Raw genomic sequence first — 23,646 nt, 5'->3', positions numbered from 1 at the left:
AACAACATAGAAATAGATTATTCTTTCACATTTGCTCAAACATGGAACTGAGCCGTATATGGTCACACAAAGTGTTTCTATCATATATGACATGACTAAAAACAATTTTAAATTTAAAGCAGTTTTAAAAATCATCAACACTTACCTGTTAAATATCACAAGTAAGAGAATATTGCTGAAGTTACTGATGTAAAACAAATAAGTTAAATTCACAACTGCATATTTTTCCAATCCTAACATATTAAAGAAATACACACGTTGTTCTGTCTTATCCATGAATTAAGGGACTCACACTTTTATTTCAGCCATTGACAAAGGAAACACAAGAGGGTTCTCATTCCCAGATGAGACAGAGGAAAAGAAAGAGACTTCAGGGATACCTGGATTGAAATCTTGCTGGCATGTGTGCATGCTCAGTGGCTTCAGTCGTACCCGACTCTTTGCAACACTGTGGACTGCAGTCCACCAGGTACCTCTGTCCACGGCATTCCCCAGGCAAGAATAATGGAGTGGGTTGCCATGTCCTTCTCCAGGGAATCTTCCCAACCCAAGAATCAAACCCATGTCTCCTGCTTCTCCTGCACTGCCGGTGGATTCTTTATCGCTGAGCCACCGGGGAAGCCTGGGAGAAATTCTTAGGAATATATTATTAACAGTCAGTGCTACTGTTGAAAATGCAATTATCACAGACAGAGAAATGCAGTGGTAATAGTTTTGGTGGTAACTTTCCCCCAAACGACATGTTAGCAATATATACCAAGGGACAAACAGAAGCTATAAAAGAGTAAGGTTTAATTCATAACCCCTACCTTAAAAAAAACAAACTAGAAATACATATCCCATTGGATGTGGACACTAAGACATTTTTAATCTAAATAAAACATGAAAATGACTGACTGAAGAGTGGTCTAATTTAAGTGAGGAAAAATTCCTTTACCCTCTGCCAAGCAGAGTGTCAACCACCAATACAAAAGGGGAGCTGAAGTCAATTCAGAGATTATCTATGAATGTTTTCATTGGGGGATATTTAAATAATTACCCAAATAATCCAAGCAAAAATTATCTTTTACACAACTGCGTTAGGTAATTAAAGAAAACTAGATCAAAATATCTGTTGTAATAGATAACAGTTTATATTTATTCCTACCTTCAAAATGCTTAAAATCATGGTTAAATATGTAATATTGTTCATTACTTTTATAGTAAAAAATAAGGTTTACTTGGTGTTGCAGATGGTAACGGAGAAGGCAATGGCACCCCACTCCAGTACTCTTGCCTGGACAATCCCATGGATGGAGGAGCCTGGTAGGCTGCAGTCCATGGTGTCGCGAAGAGTCGGACACGACTGAGCAACTTCACTTTCACTTTTGACTTTCACGCATTGGAGAAGGAAATGACAACCCACTCCATTGTTCTTGCCTGGAGAATCCCAGGGACAGCGGAGCCTGGTGGGCTGCCGTCTATGGGGTCGCACAGAGTCGGACACGACTGAAGCAACTTAGTAGTAGTAGTAGCAGATGGTAAAGAATCAGTTCAATTCAGTTCAGTCGTTCAGTGGTCCAATTTTTTGAAACCCCATGGACTGCAACACGCCAGGCTTCCCTGTCCATCACCAACTCCCAGTGCTTGCTCAAACTCATGTCCATCAAGTCAGTGATGCCATCATGGGGTACTTCAAAATATCTCCCATAGCATCTTATCTCAGTACCCCATAGCTGCCCCCCTTCCACAGTCTATCATTGAAAATGGAGTATACTTTATGGACTCTGTCATCCATCATCATAATAATTAGAAAATATATAGTAACAATAATGATGTACTAATAAGAGGATGTGTACATGACCATATAAGATGCTGTAAAAAGCAAGAAAATATTAAAACACATATAGCCTTTTGAATCACAATTTAGTTACATGCTAAGTAGAGATGATATCTGCACTGCCTATATAACTTCCCAAACTTCTCTTGTCTCTCTTACATGCAGTTTGGCTCAAGATGTTTATTCCACATTTGTTGGAGGTAAAATTAACAACTGTATCTATGGGAATTGTGGGAGCAGAAGAGAAGGAACCCCCCTGAGAACTTACACCTTTTCTATTGGACATATAATTAGCAGTTCTGACCTTAACACAACAGAGGATCATCCTTGAAGGCTACAATTTATATTCCGAGGTTCCTTAGGGGAATTACCCTTACTTCAGTAAATGATATACCATTAAAATTGGAAAAAATTAATATACAAGGATTATAATGACTTTCAGTAGACTGACATCAATTAATGCAAAATTCCTGAGAAAAAGAGTAAATTAAGAATTTCTGAACACAGTCTGGTCTAACTTGGAAATTCTTACATAAAAAACACCATTCCTTGGGAATGCCCTGGTGGCCAGATGGTTAAACCCAGCTTTTGCTACTGTGGCCTGGGTTCAATCTCCTTTCAGAGAAACAGATTCTGCAAGTAATGAGGCTTGGCAAAAAACCAAACAAACAAATGACAACAACAAAAAACACCACTGTTCCATTCCATTGGTTTTAACACTGTTCCTATTTACTACATACAAGTGTACACTACACACCAGCTAGCCATTAAACTTAACACAATTGTTATTCTGTAGTGTAGATGTTGAGACATCAATCACAAATGGAAAAACCAAAATTAACATTTAAAAAATAAGAATTTCCACTATTTTGTGTTCCTTATGTTTTCCTGCTGTCTTCCTCCATTCTGAAAACTCAAGGCATTTTTTAAAAATCAGTAGATTTTTATTTTGTTTTCATACAAAGACTACTTAAACTTGAATTTTGCTTCTTGTCATAGGTTAAAGACATTTGACTAGTAATTCAAATAAAGAAATATTTTGTGATATAATCTTCACTAAATTTTTGTGTGGTCTTTTACAGAACCTCAAAGCAAAATGAACTAAAAGTTTCTGTTAGTGTGTTAAAGTTACCAAAATTATGAAAAATTTTCTCATATATAATTCAATTAACCATTATGCAGAAGAGGAATTTCTCTGCAATCTCCTTAGTTTCACCACTTAATGAAGAAAAGGAATGGCTAGTCCTAAAATCTGGAATTTTTACTAATTAGAACACAGTGGAAAAATATATAGCAAAAGAATTTTAAGGGCTGCATTACTGAACCCAGAGATAATTTATCATATTAAAAAATGCATTATTAGCATCCTCTATGAAGTGTAAAAGTGAAACTGTTAAATATAGTTGGAGGTTTTGATGATGGCTCAGACAGTAAAGAATCTGCCTGCAACGCAGGAGACCCAGGTTCAATCCCTAGGTCAGGAAGATCCCCTGGAGAAGGAAATGGCAACCCACTCCAGTATTCTTGCCTGGAGAATCCCATGGACAGAGGAGACTGGCGGATTATAGTCCATGGGGTTGCAAAGAGTTGGACACAACTGAGCAATTTCAAGAAAGAATGATTAGTATTAATCCTTTGACAAACTAGAATAAAACAAAAATAAATAAATAGTACATTTTAAGTTTTATAAGTAAGAATTTTTATTTGAAATGTTTGACATTAAGATATTTTTAGTTTTTTAAAGATCAATTAATTAATCTTAGAAATATGATTCTAATTATTTTGAATGAATCTAAAAGATTTTTGATATACGGTGGGATCCATGTAGATTTTTCACTAATTAATAACAGTTAATCCATGCACAGATAGACTTAAGATTATCATATGTATGAACTCTTTCAATCCTCAGAGCAATTCTAAATGTTAAGTACTGTCATGATCCTTGTTTTATAAACAATAAAATTAAGAACCAAAGAGTTTAAATGACTTTCGTTAGTTCATATAGTATGAGGTGGACCCAGGATTTGAACCCAGCAGACTGGCTCCATATTCCACTGCAATACTATCTCCTCATTTTTACTGATCAGAACAGATGTGTAAAAGTATAAAGGACAAACTATGTTAGTAATACACTGGCCTTTTTGGTTTGGTTTAGAGGGAAAAGAGGGATGACAATTGCAAATAATATTGTATCTATAGTGAAATATCAACTTAAACACAAGCTGGGGGTCAAATATATTTGGCTATGTTTGGCAAACTGGTGGGGCAACAACGGGGGCCAACTAAATGAGAAAATGATGGGATTAGCTGAGACCCCAGGCTCCACCACATGTACACACTACTGTATTCAAAATGGAGGACCAGCAACGATCTACTATATAGCAAAGGGAACTATGCTCTATATTATCTAACAACTTAAATGGGAAGAGAATTTGTATATGTATAATCAACTCACTTTGCTGTACACCTGAAACTAGCACAACAGTGTTAATCAACTATACTCCAATATAAAATAAAAGGTTAAAAAAGCAAGTCAGTTTTGTTATTTGCTGCCAAAAGATGATCAATACAATATTATTTCCTCCTTATCTGAGTTTTCTCTTATTCTGCCTCAAAAATCTCACCTTCATTTGCAACCCAAGGTAAGTCTTTCTTTGACTTCCATTGATTTCTTTCAGTTAGGAACACACTTAGGTATAAATCTAATATGGTAGTACTTTGTAAATATAGATGTACATGCTAATATTATTCTGTAATGCATAGTTACTAAATATGTTAGTACTCTTTCCCAACTATACCTATAAACAGTATAGGTAAGCATTCAACAAATACAGATTGAACTGAATCATCAATGTCAAATCTTATACTATTATAACCACTTGTAATTTATTCTATATAAACATTCTCATCATAAGAGAATTTTTATTTTGTAGCACACTGCAAACATGTTTAGCAGAAGACAAGATGTTTATCTCTTAGCAAAGAAAGAACACTCAATCTGGCTGTCATGCTGTGACATTAAATTCAACTTTATTTAAAAATGCACATTTTCTTTATGGCTTAAACCACATAAACAAAAATTTTAAAACACTCTACTTTTCACACTCTTCAGTCAGACTCCTACAACTGAAGATTACTTATCTTGCAACCTAGCCTAAAGTCAGCAATAAGGAGTTTCATATGAACCAGCAATTCCACTTCTGGATGTATATCTGGAAAAAAATGAAAAGACTAATTTGAAAAGGTATATGCACCCTAATCTTCACAGCAGCACTATTTACAATAGCCAAGACATATATATGAATAATGCACGCATGCGTGCTTAGTTGCTCAGTAGTGTCTGACTCTGCAACACCATAGGCTGTAGCCCATCAGGCTTCTCTGTCCATAGAATTTTCCAGGCAAGAATACTGGAGTGCGTTGCCATTTTCTACTTCAAGGAATTTTTCCAGCCCAGGAATTGAATTCATGTCTCCTGAATCTCCTGCTTTGGCAGGCAGGTTCTTTACCACTGAGCCACCTGGGAAGCCCCATATATGAATAGTACTCAGTCATTAAAAAAGACTTAAATTCTGCCATTTCCGACAATGTGGATGGACCCTGAACACACTACACTTAGTGAAATAAGTCAGACAAAGACAAACACTTTATATCACTTACATGTAGAATATAAAATATAAAACGAATGTGTATGTAAAACAGGAACAGATTCACAGATTAGAAAGCAAATTAGCAGTTACCAAAGGGGAGAGGGGATGGGAGTGGGACAAAACATATAAGCAACAAAGATATATGTATAGCATAGGGAATTAAAGCAATTTTCATCTAATACTGTTAATGGAGTTTAACCTGCAAAAGTACTGAATCACAAATATACTACTGTAAAGCAACTATACTTCAATAAAAGAAAAACATTAAAAAATTTTTTCAGGTTCCAAACAGAAGCCCCAAAGTCTATGTAATAGAATTTCAGGCAAGTTATTTCCTTAGCTATATAATGAAAACAGGTAATAATTCTAAACTGCAGCATCACATTAATAACTAAACAAGATAAAGTTATTAAAGTATTTACTTGCAGATCATGACACAGGCATGAATAAATTTGAGAATTAGGTTGAGGCAAAACATACTCCGGATCTACCAATAGAAAAGTCTCTCAGACATCACTTGAAAAAAGAAGTTTTAGCCATCTTTTGTTTTTACAAATCCAGCTATCTGTTTTCCACCCTACAGCAGATTAACAGTAGTAAATCAAAACAATGGTCAGAGAAAGCTCCAGGCAACCACTGTAATGGTTATTCCTCACCCCGATTTTTCCTCTTTGGTAACTACACATTGTTTTTTTGAAGTCTGTTAATCTGTTTCTGTTTGGCAAATGAATTCATTTGTGTCACTTTTTGATTACACATTTAATAAATAAACATGAATTTGTTTTTCACATTATCTTTTCATTTTTGATGTCTAGTGTTAATAATACATATGACATTCTCAGTGTTCTGAATCATATAAGACAGTATTGATGTAGGTACCAACAGACAATTCATCTTGTAAACAGATGATGTAAACTTACAGTATCAATAAATATAACACAGTACTGTAAATTCTCTTTCTCTTCCTTATGATTTTCTTAATAACATTTTCTTTTCTCTAAGTTACTTTATTGTAAGAGCACAGTATATAATATATATAATATACAGAATATGTTGTTAATCAACTGTATATGTTATAGGAAAAGGTTCTGGTCAACAGTAGGCTATTAGTAGTTACGTTAGTGGAGTATCAAAAGTTATATGCAGATTTTCCACTATGTAGCGTGTTGGTGCCCCAAACTTCCAAGTCATTCAAGGGTCAACTGTATTTGTTATTGTTGCCAAATCAGAAGCAAGTATTGTAAGAGCAAGACACATTTAGAGTTATCTTGCTGAAACTGAGGAAGTATATACAAAATCTATTTTTAAAATATAAGCATGAACCTCCAATGCAGGTATCATGCAAATAAATCCCTGCACATTATATAGACTCGAGGGCCTCAGATTATTAACACACAATAGAAGTGTGTTGAGTATACTAGCAAAAAGCAGTGGGTCTAGGCTCATGTTCAAATTATAGGTCTACTACCCTTTATAAGCTGGGTCTAGTGTTTAACCCAAGTTGCCCCAGCTGTAAAAGGAGATAATAAAAACTATTTTGCAAGATTATTTTAAAGACTGAAAAAAAAAAAAAAGCAAAAAAATGAAGTGCCCATAATACCTTAATATAACTATATTCATTCAACACATTCTATATAAGGAGGCAGAGAGTTATATAATACAATTCAGAATGATTTTTTTCATTTAAATTATTTTTCATTTGAAAGTTGTCCCATTTTAATGTTTTACATTAAAAAAGGCTTCAATTATTTTGAAACTTTATTTATATGAATTCCTCATTCTTGTAACTGTAACTGTATTAGTCACTCAGTCGTGTCTGACTCTTTGTGAACTATGGACTGTAGCCCGCCAGGCTTCTCTGTCCATGGAATTCTCCAGGCAAGAATACTGGAATGGGTTGCCATTCCCTTCTCCAGAAGATCTTTCCAACTCAGGGATCAAACCTGGGTTTCCTGCATTGCAGGCAGATTCATTGCTATCTGAGTCACCAGGGAAGCCCTCATTCTTGGACAATGCCAAATGAAGCATTACTACCTGTGAGTTAGAAATGCATACATCATTCATATGCAAAATGCATCCAATTATTGTAATAAGTAGGATGTGGGGAAACAGGTTCTTATGCATAATGCTGAGGTGAGAGGAAACTATAAGTCTACCTGAAAGACAAGTTGATAACTTATATCAAAAGGTTCAAAATGATGCTCACTCTTTCATCCAGGGACTAGTAAACATATATAAGGATTAATAAAAAAAAATTCACCTATTAGAGATATTAGAAATATCCTAAAGCTTTGTGAACAGGAAAATTGCAAGCAAACTGTAACTACGGTTCATTCAGATGAAAGAGTATATATTAATGGATACAATCCAAATAGTGCATGTAATTGTCATAAAAACATGATCATAATTTAATGCTAAGAGGAAAGGAGCAAACTGCAAAGTGCATACAATACACTGCAATGATAGGGTATATGATGCTGTTAAAGTGCAGCACTCACAATGTTGGCAAATTTGAAACACTCAGCAGTGGCCACAGGACTGGAAAAGGTCAGTTTTCATTCCAATCCCAAAGAAGGGCAATGCCAAAGAATGTTCAAACTATGGGAAAGTTGCACTCATTTCACATGCTAGTAAAAAGTGAAAGTGAAGTCGCTCAGTCATGTCCGACTCTTTGCGACCCCATGGACTTGTAGCCCACCAAGCTCCTCCATCCAAGGAATTTTCTAGGCAAGAGTACTGGAGTGGGTTGCTAGTTCCTTCTCCAGGGGATCTTCCCAACCCAGGGATCGGATGCGGGTCTCCCACATTGCGGGCAGGCGCTTCACCGTCTGAGCCACCAGGGAATGCCGTGAAGTGATGGGACCAGATGCCATGATCTTAGCTTTCTGAATGTTGAGTTTCAAGCCAACTTTTTCACTCTCCTCTCTCACTTTCACCAAGAGGCTCCTTAGTTCTTCACTTCCTGCCATAAGGGTGGTGTCATCTGCATATCTGAGGTTATTGATATTTCTCCCAGAAATCTTGATTCCAGCTTGTGCTTCATCCAACCCAGTGTTTCTCATGATGTACTCTGCATATAAGTTAAATAAGCAGGGTGACAATATATAGCCTTGACGTACTCCTTTTCCTATTTGGAACCAGTCTGTTGTTTCATGCCCAGTTCTAACTGTTGCTTCCTGACCTGCATACAGATTTCTCAAGAGGCAGGTCAAGTGGTCTGGTATTCCCATCTCTTGAAGAATTTCCCACAGTTTATTATGATCCACACAGTCAAAGGCTTTGGCGTAGTCAATAAAGCAGAAATAGATGTTTTTCTGGAACTCTTTTTCTTTTTTGATGATCCAGCAGAAGTTGGCAATTTGATCTCTGGTTCCTCTGCTTTTTCTAAAACCAGCTTGAACATCTGGAAGTTCACGGTACACATATTGCTGAAGCCTGGCTTGGAGAATTTTGAGCATTACTTTACTAGCATGTGAGATGAGTGCAATTGTGTGGTAGTTTGAGCATTCTTTGGCATTGCCTTTCTTTGGGATTGGAATGAAAACTGACCTTTTCCAGTCCTGTGGCCACTGCTGAGTTTTCCAAATTTGCTGGCATATTGAGTGCAGCACTTTCACAGCACTATCTTTTAGGATTTGAAATAGTTCAGCTGAAATTCCATCACTTCCACTAGCTTTGCGGTGATGCTACCTAAGGACCACTGACTTTGCATTCCAGGGTTTCTGGCTCATGATCACACCATCGTGATTATCTGGGTTATGAAGATCTTTTTTGTACAGTTCTTCTGTGTACTCTTGCCACCTCTTCTTAATATCTTCTGCTTGTGTTAGGTCCATACCATTTCTGTCCTTTATTGAGCCCATCTGTGCATGAAATGTTCCCTTGGTATCTCTAATTTTCTTGAAGAGATCTCTAGTCTTTCCCATTCTATTGTTTTCTTCTATTTCTTTGCACTGATCACGGAGGAAGGCCTTCTTATGGCTCCTTGCTATTCTTTGGAACTCTGCATTCAAATGGGTATATCTTTCCTTTTCTCCTTTGCTTTTGGCTTCTCTTCTTTTCACAGCTATTTGTAAGGCCTCCTCAGACAGCCATTTTGCTTTTTTGCATTTCTGTTTCTTGGGGATGGCCTTGATCCCTGTCTCCTGTACAATGTCACAAACCTCCATCCATAGTTCATCAGGCACTCTGTCTATCAGATCTAGTCCCTTAAATCTATTTCTCACTTCCACTGTATAATCGTAAGGGATTTGATTTAGCTCATACCTGAATGGTCTAGTGGTTTTCCCTACTTTCTTCAATCTAAGTCTTAATTTGGCAATAAGGAGTTCATGATCTGAGCCACAGTCAGCTCCTGGTCTTGTTTTTGCTGGCTATATAGAGCTTCTCCATCTTTGGCTGCAAAGAATATACTCAGTCTGATTTTGGTGTTGACCATCTGGTGATGTCCATGTGTAGAGTCTTCTCTTGTGTTGTTGGAAGAGGGTGTTTGCTATGACCAGTGCATTCTCTTGGCAAAACTCTCTGAAGAGTACATCATGCAAAATGATGGGCTGGATGAAACACAAACTGGAATCAAGATTGCCGGGAGAAATATCAACAGCCTCAGATACTCAGATGATACCACTCTAATGGCATAAAGTGAAGGGGAACTAAAAAGCCTCTTGATAAGCGTGAAAGAGGAGAGTGAAAAAGCTGGCCTTAAACTCAACATTCAAAAAGCTAAGATCATAGTATCTGGCCCTATCACTTCATGGCATATAGAAGGAGAAAAAGTGGAAGGAGTGACAGATTTTATTTTCTTGGGCTCCAAAATCACTGAAGATGGTGACTGCAGCCATGAAAAGACATGTGCTCCTTGGAAGAAAAGCTGTGACAAACCTAGACTGTGTATTAAAAAGTAGAGACATTACTTTGCCAACGAAGGTCCATATAGGTAAAGCTATGGTGTTTCCAGTAGTTATGTACATGTGTGAGAGTTGGACCACAAAGAAGGCTGAGTGCCAAAGAATTGATGCTTTCAAACTCTTGAGTCCCTTTGACTTCAAGGAGATCAAACCAGTCAATCCAAAGGAAATCAACCCCGAATACTCATTGCAAAGACTGATGCTGAAGTTGAAGCTTTAATACTTTGGCCACCTGATGCAAAGAGTTGACTCACATGAAAAGACTCTGATGCTGGGAAAGACTGGAGGCAAAAGGAGAAGAGGAGGGCAGAGAATGAGATGGTTGGATGGCATCTCCAACGCAATGGATATGCATTTGAGCAAATTCTGGGAGATAGTGAAGGACAGGGAAGGCTGCCGTACTGCAGTCCATAGGGTTGCATAAAGTCAGACACAGCTTAGCAACTGAACAACAACAGCAACAACAGTGTATAGTTTTAAAAACTATATGCATAGGTAGAAATTCAGATTAAAATGATATAAACCTGTGATAATAATTGTTTGGGATGATGATAGATGATTCTCAGTTACTCCTTTTTAATTTTCTTTTTTGCCTTCACTATGTATTGCTTTTGTAATAGAATATAGAAACAAATGTATTTTTAAAGAACCTGAATACAAACAAGACCATTTCTTAGAAAACATATAAAATATATATTTAATAATCTTACATTTCTGTAAGATTTTGTGCGTAATACTTTTCCATACAGTATTGTCTGAAGCCTTTGTGATATATCTATTATTCATCCCAATTTAAGGATGAAGAAACTAAGTTATTTCAACAAAGTCATCCCACTGATAAATGACAAGTGTGTTAGTTGCTTCAGTCGTCTCTGACTTTTTGCAACCCCATGGATTATAGCCTACCAGGCTCCTCTGTCCATGGAATTCTCCAGACAAGGATACTGGAGTGGGTAGCTATTCCTTTCTCCAGGGGATTTTCACAACCCAGGTATCGAACCCAGGTCTTCTACATTGCAGGCAGATTCTTTATCATCTGAGCCTCCAGGGGAGGTTCTGTCTTAAATGCAGTTCTTCTGAGTTTAAGGCCATGGCCCTTTCCAACTGCACTGAGAGCTGCCTCCCACTTAATCCCTGCATGGCAGTGAAAGAAGTCAACCAAGTATTAAAATATACTAACTTCAGCTTTCCTGCTCCAGAGGCTTGTAGGAGCAACCCAGTATATCATTACTTTTCATTTAATCGAGTTTTTTTAATGACAAATTTTGACTTCAAACTCTTTCCAGAGTGAAGAGTTCAAATTAAAATGTCAGTTTTGATTCAGTGAAGATGCTTTACGTTCAAAATATTTAAGAAAAATATTTTCATTAAAACCAGGATGATTGGATGTTAGGGGATATAAATATCATAACAAGTTCCACCATTTAGTAAAAAGATTTCAGGCCTCATTAGACAAATCCTGAGACTTTGTAACACACGAAAACATTCACTTCATTAAAAACATACACTTGCATGTATAATATATTTACCTAAATATTTAAAACGTATGCAACAAGTTCAAGATCTGGATACCTTAGTTTGTCAATATCTATGACAAACAATCCAATCTGCTGACAAGCAGTCTCCAAAACTTATTGACAATGATGGCATCTATTAGACTTCTGTGCACTAGGAGCTGTCTCACTGATGAATTGCTATGCATATTGCTAAGTCTCATTTCTTTCCATATATACATATTAACTCCTTTGTAGTTCTTTTTTTAAATAGGAGATAGATGTAGACTTTTGAGGTTCATTTTAGTCTAGACTGACATTCTTCAGACAAAACAAAATCTCTCATTATTAAAAAAAAAACCCACAATTTTTAATACTCCCAGCATCCTACACCAAAATGGTGGATCATATCACAAATAATTTTATTAGAGTCAGGCCTTATGGGCAGTTTTCATTTGAATTGAAAACTTCACCCATAATTGGGAAGAGATCTCTTCAACCATGGTATAAAGATGACCACTGTCTTAAGAGGAGAGGCTTTTGCACAAATTCCATTTCACCTCCCCTTCTTTCTCTCTTCCAGGATCTAGAATGATCCCCACCTAATCTTTTTCTCTCTCAGCAGCATCACCATTTGCTTTCACATTTCTCTGCAATGTTCACTAAGGATAAGGAAAGGGCTTCTTTAGTTCTTCCTACTCTGAGAATTTCTAGGTACTCTTCTGCAACCCATGGACACTAAATCAAAGCAGAAGCTGTAGTTCATTCTGCTGTCCTAGCATTGCACTACCTACCCTGTGCTCTCCCACCTGTCCTGTTAGCCTTCATCTTTATTTTTCTGCCTCTCACCACTAAGTCTCCTTGAGATTTCTCTAACATGATGAAGGAGTCTCCCAACAAGGTCTTTCTCATTGGGAGGGTGATAATCCACACTCTGGATTATCACAATCTCTGCTGCTTGCTTTGTTTTACTATGCAGACCACAGCAAGACCCTTCCTTAGACATGCACATGGCTTATTAAGGGTTTTATACATACAAGGCTTAAAAGTGGTATCCTTGCATGTATAAAGTCATTCAAAAAGCACAATAAAACTATTTTAACTGACTTGATCACATTGCCAAAATAATTAAAAACAAGTCATCTACTGAATTTAAACAGAATGCTTTAAAAGTGAAAGTGAAAGTCTCTCAGTCATGTCCGACTCTTTGCGACCCCATGGACTAGGTAGTCCATGGAATTCTTCAGGCCAGAATACTGGAGTAGGTAGCCTTTCCCTTCTCCAGGGGATCTTCCTAACCCAGGGATCAAACCCAGGTCTCTCGCATTGTAGGCGGATTCTTTAGCAGCTGAGCCACAAGGGAAGCTTTAACCATTGTATTTAGACATGGCAAATCATGACTGGACAGATCCACTAGAAACTGAAGCAAAGCAGGTTTGGTAATGTTGAATTCCAGAAGGGTTCTCTTAGTCAATCCAAAATTCAAGTAATAATTATTTATAGAGAACTTAGATTCCAGTACTATTTGAAATTCATCAAATATTCCACCAGAAACATAAGACAAGTTAGAGAAGAACTCAGGAGAAGCATACATAAAGAATTTAGAGAACAAAAACACAAAACAGTGTATAATTAAAAGGCAATCACCAAGGTAAAAGCAGAGATACTAAAGAAATTCTTATAAGTGAAATACTAGACAAGAATGGTTTGGATGAGGATATGGGACTCAAAATGAACTAGGCGGATTAAAAAAAAATAACGTTTCAGGAAAGGACATGAGAAAGGACACAAAGTTGAAACTAATAACCATGTAAGGGACTAGAACTAAACACTATAAGAAGTAGATGACTTTCTCATGTATCTGTTTCAAATAGTCTCTCATGGGGGAATTCAAAATAGCCATAAATCTTCCCTTCCAAGAGCTCAAGTCTCTCTCTTCACCTCCTGGATCAGAGTTGTCACTATGCTTCCTTTGCACAGTAGAACCTTAGCAAGCATGCCACAGCAGAGAAATGAGTGAGAATCACTTGCATCGTGGGGCTTCCCTTTTATTATACTGGTATCCTAAGACCATCATGGATGAAAAAGAACCCAAGCTAGCCTCCTGTAGGATGAAAGATGAAAAGACCCCAAGGAGAAGTGAGGTGACACAGATAACAATCAGACAGCTCCAGGCAAAAGCCTGCCAACTGTCAGGGATGTAGTGAGGCCAAGCAGCCTGCCAGCTAACCGTGGACACAGGAGTAAGTAAGATCAGTGCAGCCAGCCCAGTGCACCTTGCCAATCCATGGAATTCACACACATACTCTCTTGAGTTTTTGTGTCTTCCTTATCTTCCAATTAATCACCTCCGAACTGGTGACCCAGCTGTCAGTTTTTCCATCCAAGCTACCTTAATCACTGCTGTTAAGATTAACTTTTCAAAAGAGCTCATCTTTGATCCTCTCATTCTTCTGATCCCAGGTTTCTAATAAGCATTCATCATTCAATACATTTATTGATCACCTGCTAGGTCCTGGCCACTAATCTAGATGTAGGAAATACAGTTTTTAAAGCATTGTACAAAATCTCTGTTCCACCAAATAAACATTTCAGCTCATCAGTTTCTATAGTAAAGAATCTCCAGTTACTCCTCATAAGATCACTGGGGGAGATTAATAATGATGTACTGAACATAAACAACAGAATGACAAACCACACATTGTTTAAATGGTTATCCATAGGGGAAGAAGTATATAGGCTGGTGTAGTTTTGTTGTTGTTGTTTAGTTGCTAAGTCACGCCCGACTCTTCTGTGACCCCATGGGCTATAGCCTGCAAGGCTCCTCTATCCATGGGATTTCCCAGGCAAGAGTACTGGAGTGGACTGGTGGGACAGGCTAAATTACTTTGACAGTAATTTGATTTGTAAATTTAACACAGGAAACATGTAAATATCCTACACAATTAAAAAGAAAATTAAATTTATAAATTAGCCTCTTTAAATGAAAATAAAATGAGCTTTAATACATAACCAATTGCTGGTGCAATCAAATAGATGAACTGACTGTGGGCTTTTCCGTAGCTCAGCAGTAAAGAACCTGCCTGCAATGCAAGAGACACAGGAGACACGGGTTCGATCCCTAGGTCAGGAAAATCCCCTGGAGGAGGAAATGGCAACCCACTCCAATATTCTTGTCTGGAGAATCCCATGGACAGAGGAGCCTGGCGGACTACAGTCCATGGGATCGCAAAGAGTTGGACATGACTGAAGCGACTGAGCATGCATGCAAACTGACTGTAACCCTTAGCGACATATACACTAAGAATAAAAAGATAACAAAGGTTCTAGTAATAATATTATTAGAAAAGATGTGTTTATTGTTAATCTGAAACTTTTGTGTGATCACTACAGGTCAAAGCAAATGGCTTATTATAAAATATTCTTCTAACATTCCTCATATCATTGAAAACTGGGATTCGGGGGAGACTTGGGGAAAAAACATGCTGACATAAAACAAACCCTGTGGTTCTGAGTTTGAATGCAATGTATCAGTACAGATCTTTGAGGTAACAGTATCTTAGAAAATAAAATCTTCTCTGGCACTTTCCATTTAAAAGGCTTTGAAACATGGCCTAATAGCAGTGCAAATCACTAGTATCCAGCTTGTAATCTTAAAATATGGTTTCCCAATGAAAGATATCAAAGCTCCACCACAGGTTTGGGACAGGAAGTGTCCTAGATGATCCTAATACATTCTGTCATACTAGAAAGTAAATAATGTTTTAAATACTACAAAGGTCATGTCAGAAGAACTCTGGAGCCAAACTGAAGAAGTCCCCACCAGGCAAAGAAAGAACTGAGAATCAGTAACAGTAACATTGCAATGGACTGGAATATGCCAAACATGTTTAAATTCAGAGTAATACTAAATAAACTAACCAAATAAGTGAATTTACTGCACAATGCTAATGAACAAATTCATTATTTTTAAAACCAGTAAATAAGAAAAAGAATCATGTATCCTGCTTTTACTATCTAGACTGTACTAATTTTTAAGCAACTAGCAGATGAAAGAAAATGTCTCTTTATAGAAGCATTTCAACAAGTTAATGAGAGGTGATAGAATATCATCATTTTGCAATTTATGTTAAATTGATGGATCAAGGCATTGCTCATCAGTCATTGCTAACATATTAATAAGAAAAGCAAACAGATATTAAGTGCTCCTAATGAAAAAAGACATCATTACCTAGATATTGGTCTTGAAAAAAAAAATGGAACAGAAATCTTTTAAAACCTCTGGATCCAACTGTAAATAACTAGAAAATATGCTAAATGTGTTTCATATGCTAATATGCAGAAATGGTGTGGACCTAACAGAAGCAGAAGATATTAAGAGGTGGCAAGGACACACAGAAGACCTGTACAAAAAAGATCTTCACAACCCAGATAATCATGATGGTGTGATCTCTCACCTAGAGCCAGACATCCTGGAATGTGAAGTCAAGTGGGCCTTAGGAAACATCACTATGAAAAAAGCTAGTGGAGATGATGGAACTCCAGTTGAGCTATTTCAAATCCTGAAAGATGATGCTGTGAAAGTGCTGCACTCAATATGCCAGCAAATTTGGAAAACTCAGCAGTGGCCACAGGACTGGAAAAGGTCAGTTTTCATTCCAGTCCCAAAGAAAAGCAATGCCAAAGAATGCTCAAATTACTGCACGATTGCACTCATCTCACATACTAGCAAAGTAATGCTCAAAATTCTCCAAGTCAGGCTTCAATAGTATGTGAACCAAGAACTCCCAGATGTTCAAGCTGGATTTAGAAAAGGCAGAGGAACCAGAGATCAAATTGCCAACATCTGCTGAATCATAGAGAAAGTAAGAAAATTCCAGAAAAACATCTACTTCTGCTTTATTGACTATGCCTAAGCTTTTGACTGTGTGGATCACAAAAAACTATGGAAAATTCTTAAAGAGATGTGAATACCAGATCGCCTGACCTGCCTCCTGAGAAATCTGTATGCAGGTCAAGAAGCAACAGTTAGAACCAGACATGGAACAATGAAATGATTCCTAATTGGGAAAGGAGTACGTCAAGGCTACATATTGTCACCCTGCTTATTTAACTTACATGTAGAGGACATCATGCAAAATGCTGCAATGGATGAAGCAGAAGCTGCAATCAAGGTAGCTGGGAGAAATATCAATAACCTCAGATGTGCAGAGGACACTACCCTTATAGCAGAAAGTGAAGAAGAACTAAAGAATCTCTTGATGAAGGTGAAAGAGGAGAGTGAAAAAGCTAGCTTAAAACTCAACATTCAAAAAACAAACATCATGCCATCCAGTTCCATCACTTCATGGCAAATAGATGGGGAAACAATGGAAACAGTGAGAGACTTTATTTTCTTGGGCTCCAAAATCACTGCAGATGGTGACGGCAGACATGAAATTAAAAGACATTTGCTCCTTGGAAGAAAAGCTATGACAAACCTAGACAGCATATTAAAATCAGAGACATTACTTTGCCAACAAAGGTCCTTATAGCCCAAGCTCTGGCTTTTCCAGTAGTCATGTATGGATGTGAGAGTTGGACTATCAAGAAAGCTGAGTGCCAAAGAATTGATGCTTTTGAATTGTGGTGTTGGAGAAAACGTTTGAGAGTCGCTTGGACAGCAATAGGATCAAACCAATCAATCCTAAAAGAAATCAGTCCTAGATATTCAATGGAAGGACTAATGCTGAAGCTGAAGCTCCAGTACTTTGGCCACTTGATGTGAAGAACTGACTCATTAGAAAAGACACTTATACTGGGAAAGAAAAGATTGAAGGCAGGAAGAGATGGGGACGACAGATAATGAGATGGTTGGATGGCATCACCGACTTCATCACCGACTCGATGGACATGAGTAAACTCTGGGAGTTGGTGATGGACAGGGAAGCCTGGCGTGTTGAAGTCCATGGGGTTGCAAAGAGCCAGACACGACTAAGTGAGTGAACTGATACTAAATGATACCATAGGAAAGAAGCCAGAAAAATGGAGAGTAAAGAAAATTTTGTAGAACAATCTAGTTTTTTGAACAGAGAGAGAGAAATGGAGAGGGAATATTATATATTAAACAAGATATACTAGCCAACATTATTGTGTTGCTGTGGTTCAGTCAAAAAGTCATTTCTGACTCTTGGAGACCACTTGGACAGCAGCACACCAGGCTTCCCTGTCCTTCACTACCTCCCAGCATTTGCTCAGATTCATGTCCATTGAGTTGGTGATGCTATCTAACCATCCAAATTCTAATTCAAACAATCTGTAGAAAACTGTACACAAACACTCACACTGATGAAACAGTAACTAATTAAAACACAACTGGCTATTTCATGATATTATAAAAGTATGATATCATTGTATGTCATTATTTAGCGATACAAACTGAAATGTCGCAGCTTCCCTGGAAACTCAACAGTAAAGAATATGCCTGCTAATGCAGGAGACACAGGAGATGTGGGTTCGATCTCTGCAGAAGATCTACTGGAGGAAGGCATGGCAGCCCACTCCAATATTCTTGCCTGGAGAATCGCATGGACAGAGGAACATAGGGTCACAAAGAGTCAGACACGACTGAAGCGACTGAGCACACACGTGCTGAAATGTTATGGATGAAATTTTATAATGTCCAAGATCTGCCTCAAAACAATATAGAAGATGGGGAGTGGTAGGGGTACAAGTGAAATGAGACTGAGTGGAGGAGGGTTTATAATTGTAGAAGTTGGGTGATGGGGTGGGTGCAGAAGTGTTCACTATCCTGCCCTGCCTACTTTTATATATATCTTTAAACCTTCCCATTACAGGAAGCAAAATGCATATATACATTGATACAAAGGCCCCAATCTCAGAAATTTAAATGTAACTGGCCTGAGGCTCAGGTGGGAGAGGGAGAGAGAGAAGAAAAAGAGGAAGCAGAAATAAAGAAGGAGGAGAAGCAGCAGCAGGAGGAAGAACAGAAGAGGAAGAAGAAAGAAAATTACAGAAAGAAGAAAGGAATGAAGATAGGGAGGAAGGGAAGGAGGAAGGAAAGTAGGACGGAGGAGGGAAGTCTCCCTGTGACCCTATTGCAGGAGCATCCTGGGCAAAGGGTTACTTGTCTACCCTCCAGCCATCCCTTTACTTCCAGTCACCCAACCATGCCTCTGTTTCTCAGTTGTTCCATCAGAAATCAGCGGTAAAGAACCTGTCTGCCAATACAGGAGATAAGAGACATGGGTTCTATCCCTGGCTCAGGAAAATCCCCTTGAGGAAGGCATGGCAACCCACTCCAGTATCTGTACCTGGAGAATCCCATGGACAGAGGAGCCTGGCAGGTTACAGTCCATAATGTCACAAAGAGTTGGAAATAACTGAAATGACTTAGCACACGTGGGTTAAATATGCTGATTCCTGGACCTCATTTCAGGTTGGGGAGGGGCCTGGGAGCATGGATATTTCATAAGCTCCACAGGTCACTGGCTGTCAAAAAAGGGTGAACTCTTTCTCTGTGCTCATCAGAGCAAGCCTTCTGCTGTTCCTTGCGCACATGGCTCTTAGGCAACTGGTCACCACCGAGCCTTTGTTTGTTCTGCTCCGCCCTTTCTCCACCTGAAATGCTTTCTTCTTCAGTCAGTTCAGTTCAGTCGCATAGTCCTGTCTGACTCTTTGGGACCCTATGGACTGCAGCACGCCAGGCCTCCCTGTCCATCACCAACTCCCGGAGTTTACCCAAACCCATGTCCATTGAGTCTGTGATGCCATCCAACCATCTCATCCTCTGTCATCCCCTTCTCCTCCGCCCTCAATCTTTCCCAGCATCAGGGTCTTTTCCAATGAGTCAGCTCTTCGCATCAGGTGGCCAAAGTATTGGAGTTTCAGCTTCAACATCAGTCTTTGCAATGAATATTCAGGACTGATTTCCTGTAGGATGGACTGGTTGGATCTCCTTGCAGTCCAAGGGACTCTCAAGAGTCTTCTCCAACATCACAGTTCAAAAGCATCAATTCTTCAGCTCTCAGCTTTTTTTATAGTCCAACTCTCACATTCATACATGACTACTGGAAAGACCATCGCTTTGACTAGACAGACCTTTGTAGGAAAAGTAATGTTTCTGCTTTTTAATATGCTGTCTAGGTTGGTCATAACTTTTCTTCCAAGGAGTAAGCGCCTTTTAATTTCATGGCTGCCATCAACATCTGCAGTGATTTTGGAGCCAAAAAAAATAAAGTCAGCCACTGTTTCCACTGTTTCCCCATCTATTTGCCATGAAGTGATGGGACCAGATGCCATGATCTTAGTTTTCTGAATGTTGAGCTTTAACCCAACTTTTTCACTCTCCTCTTTCACTTTCATCAAAAGGCTCTTTAGTTCTTCTTCACTTTCTGCCATAAGGGAGGTGTCATCTGCATATCTGAGGTTATTGATATTTCTCCCAGAAATCTTGATTCCAGCTTGTGCTTCATCCAGCCCAGCACTTCTCATGATGTATTCTGCATATAAGTTAAATAAGCAGGGTGACAATATACAGCCTTGATGTACTCCTTTTCCTATTTGCAACCAGTCTGTTGTTCCATGTCCAGTTCTAACTGTTGCTCCCTGACCTGCATACAGTTTTCTCAAGAGGCAGGTCAAGTGGTCTGGTATTCCCATCTCTTGAAGAATTTTCCACAGTTTATTGTGATTCACGCAGTCAAAGGCTTTGGCATAGTCAATAAAGCAGAAGTAGATGTTTTTCTGCAACTCTCTTGCTTTTTCGATGATCCAGCAGATGTTGGCATTTTGATCTCTGGTTCCTCTGCCTTTTCTAAAACCAGCTTGAACATCTGGAAGTTCATGGTTCACGTACTGTTGAAGTCTGGCTTGGAGAATTTTGAGCATTACTTTACTTTACTAGCATGAGAGATGAGTGCAATTGTGTGGTAGTTTAAGCATTCTTTGGCATTGCCTTTCTTTGGGATTGGAATGAAAACTGACCTTTCCCAGTCCTGTGGGCACTGCTGAGTTTTCCAAATTTGCTGGCATATTGAGTACAGCACTTTCACAGCATCATCTTTCAGGATTTGAAATAGCTCAACTGGAATTCCATCATCTCCACTAGCTTTGTTCATAGTGATGCTTCCTAAGGCCCACTTGACTTCACAGTCCAGGATGTCTGGCTCTAGGTGAGTGATCACACCATCATGATTATCTGGGTCATGAAGATCTTTTTTGTACAGTTCTTCTGTGTACTCTTGCCACCTCTTCTTAATATCTTCTGCTTCTGTTAGGTCCATACTATTTCTGTCCTTTATTGAGCCCATCTGTGCGTGAAATGTTCCCTTGGTCTCTCTAATTTTCTTGAAGAGACCTCTAGTCTTTCCCATTCTTTTGTTTTTTTGCTTTCTCCTTATCTTCATCCAAATTCTTCCTACTCTATGCGAAGTGAAGTTGCTCAGTCACGTGTGACTCTTTGTGATCCCATTGACTGTAGCCTACCAGGGTCCTCTGTCCGTGGCATTTTCCAGGGGAAGAGTACTGGAGTGGGTTGCCATTTTTTTCTCCAGGGGATCTTCCCAGCCCGGGGATTGAACCCAGGTCTCTCACATTGCAGGTGGACACTTTACCCTCTGAGCCACCAGGGAAGCCCCTACTCTGTAACCCAGTTCAACCCGAACCCTAGCCCTAACCCAGTTCAAAAATCACCCATCCATGAAGGCTAATCCCTTCAGCTGAAGTGATTCCTTCCTCTTTTGAAGTCAATTTTTCCTTCTACACAGGTTTGTATCAGTTTATATACCCCTACTCAATAATAAACTGCTTTGCGTCAAAGGGCTTTTTTTAAAACATACTCTTGTAATCTCATTGAATTTAGACATTGTTTTTGAGTTCAATAAATGTATATGAAATCAATGAAGCAATGAAAGCATAATGGCTGATGGTGGTCAGAATACACTCTCTTCTCTTAAGGACTAGTTACCATCCCCATTCCACCCTCAATATACAAAGAAGCGCCTCAAGGAAAGGTGGTACTAGGAGGAAGGCAGTTCAAGATAAATGACTATCAGCATCTCTCTAGAATCAGCTATAAAAGCTTGATGGTGGTTTAATCGCTAAGTCATGTCCAGCTCTTATGATCCCTCAGACTATAGCCTGCCAGTCTCCTCTGTCCAAGGAATTTTCCAGGCCAGAATACTAGAATATGTTGCCATTTTCTTCTTCAGGGGATCTTCCCAACCCAGGGATCAAACTTGGGTCTCCTACATTGCAGGTGGATTCTTTACCTACTGGACCACCAAGGAAGCTCATAAAAGCTTGACTACTTCCTAAATCAAAATTCTATGCTTATCATTTTTACCAACTAAAGAAACTGGTTTAAAGAAAAATATTTCAAAGACTATTTCCCATATGGTAACTGTGTCCAAATATCCTGATGTCTTGTTTTATAAAAATGTAAGTAAATATGCCTTTCTGTATAAATGTGCTTCAATTTTAGGAGACTTTTAAAGAAAAGGGATATGTATTTGTAAAGACCTCTACTTCAGATTCTCAAAGGAAAGAAAAGAAAAAGTCTTTTAAACTCTGACTCGGAGAGTTATCATTATAAATTAATGCCTGGCATTCATTGAGTGCCTGCCATGCTCAGCAGTTTATCTGATTTTTCTCACTAAGTCTTCTCTTAGTTAGGATTATCCATGGTTTATCAAGAATAACAGTGAGATCTGAAGAGTTTGATTAACTCCCTGTGGTCACCCAACTGGCAGAAGTGGAATTCAAGGCCTCATACACCTGATTCTTCCCTCCTACAGATCTCGGCTTTCTTAGAACTCTGCTGACTATTGAGAGTAAAATGACAAATGCTGGGGAAAGGGATGAGGAAGAAGAGGAAGGGTGGACTAGAGAATGAGAGACGAGATGCATGAACAGAGGGCATTAGTGTTAGTGTTCAGTTACTCAGTCGTTTCCGACTCTTTGTGATCCCATGGTACTGCAGCATGCCAGGCTCCTCTGTTCATGGAATTTTCCAGGCAAGAATACTGGAGCAGGTTGCCATTCCCTTCTCCAGGGGATCTTCCTGACCCAGGGATTGAACTTGCATCTCCTGCATTGGCAGGTGGATTCTTTACCATGAGCCACCTGGGAAGCCCACTGAGGTTTTTGCTGTGAGACGAATCTTGGTTCATATCTGTACTGAACTCCTCTGATCGTCAGCTTCCTTCTCAGTAACAATATGGACCATCTGGAGCTACAGTGAGGAGTGTTTAAGCTGGTACATATGAGGATCCTGACTCAATAAATGGAAAGTGTTGGTTAAAACAGCCAGTATGGTCAACTTTGGTCTTGTCATAGAGTGTCCTTGTAGATCTCTCCTCACTGGACTATCAACTAATTCAGTGAAATGAACTGAATGATATTTCATCCTTCACAGATTCTGCTGAAATCACATTATATCACCTAATTTGTTGTTGCTGTTTTTTTGTCAAAAATATCTTAAAGCATTATATACATATAAAATATTTTATTATATACTTTATATATATTATATATTTATTATATTAATATATAGCATATTACACACTCTTTATATATTTATATTATATATAAGTATATTATTACAATATATAAATATATTACACACTCTTTATATATATATATATAAAGGGTCACCCTCGTTTAACCCCAAACTCATGAGCTGAAGTGCTCTTAGCAACCTCTTTCCACATGATCTGTCATTTAGGCAGAAGGCTCCACTCTGTGCCCAAGTCTTTCCCAAGGGGATGAGGCCCGGA

The 23,646-nt window shown here is 38.5% G+C and overlaps 1 protein-coding gene across 7 annotated transcripts in view; it reads right to left on the bottom strand.

Moving 5' to 3' along the window:
- The window catches only part of ISL1 (ISL LIM homeobox 1), a 104,768-nt gene that overhangs the window by 52,357 nt on the left and 28,765 nt on the right, over window positions 1-23,646 (bottom strand). For 5 of the 7 annotated variants that reach the window (XR_014061226.1, XM_081517327.1, XM_081517329.1 and 2 more), the window contains one exon: window positions 4,828-5,031. The exons of the other annotated variants lie outside the window; for them this stretch is intronic. Coding sequence is in view for 4 of the 5 variants with exons in the window: in XM_081517327.1 (XP_081373453.1) it covers window positions 4,940-5,031 (92 nt within the window). In the remaining variant the exon portion in view is untranslated. Of the gene's footprint in view, window positions 1-4,827; window positions 5,032-23,646 lie in introns of those variants that run through there. 7 annotated transcript variants of the gene reach the window in all.

Source organism: Giraffa tippelskirchi, chromosome 8 (assembly GCF_054371585.1).
Source record: "Giraffa tippelskirchi isolate mGirTip1 chromosome 8, T2T-mGirTip1v1.2.pri, whole genome shotgun sequence".
Taxonomy (NCBI): Eukaryota; Metazoa; Chordata; class Mammalia; order Artiodactyla; family Giraffidae; genus Giraffa; species Giraffa tippelskirchi.
This window is presented reverse-complemented; position numbering and strand designations above follow the sequence as displayed.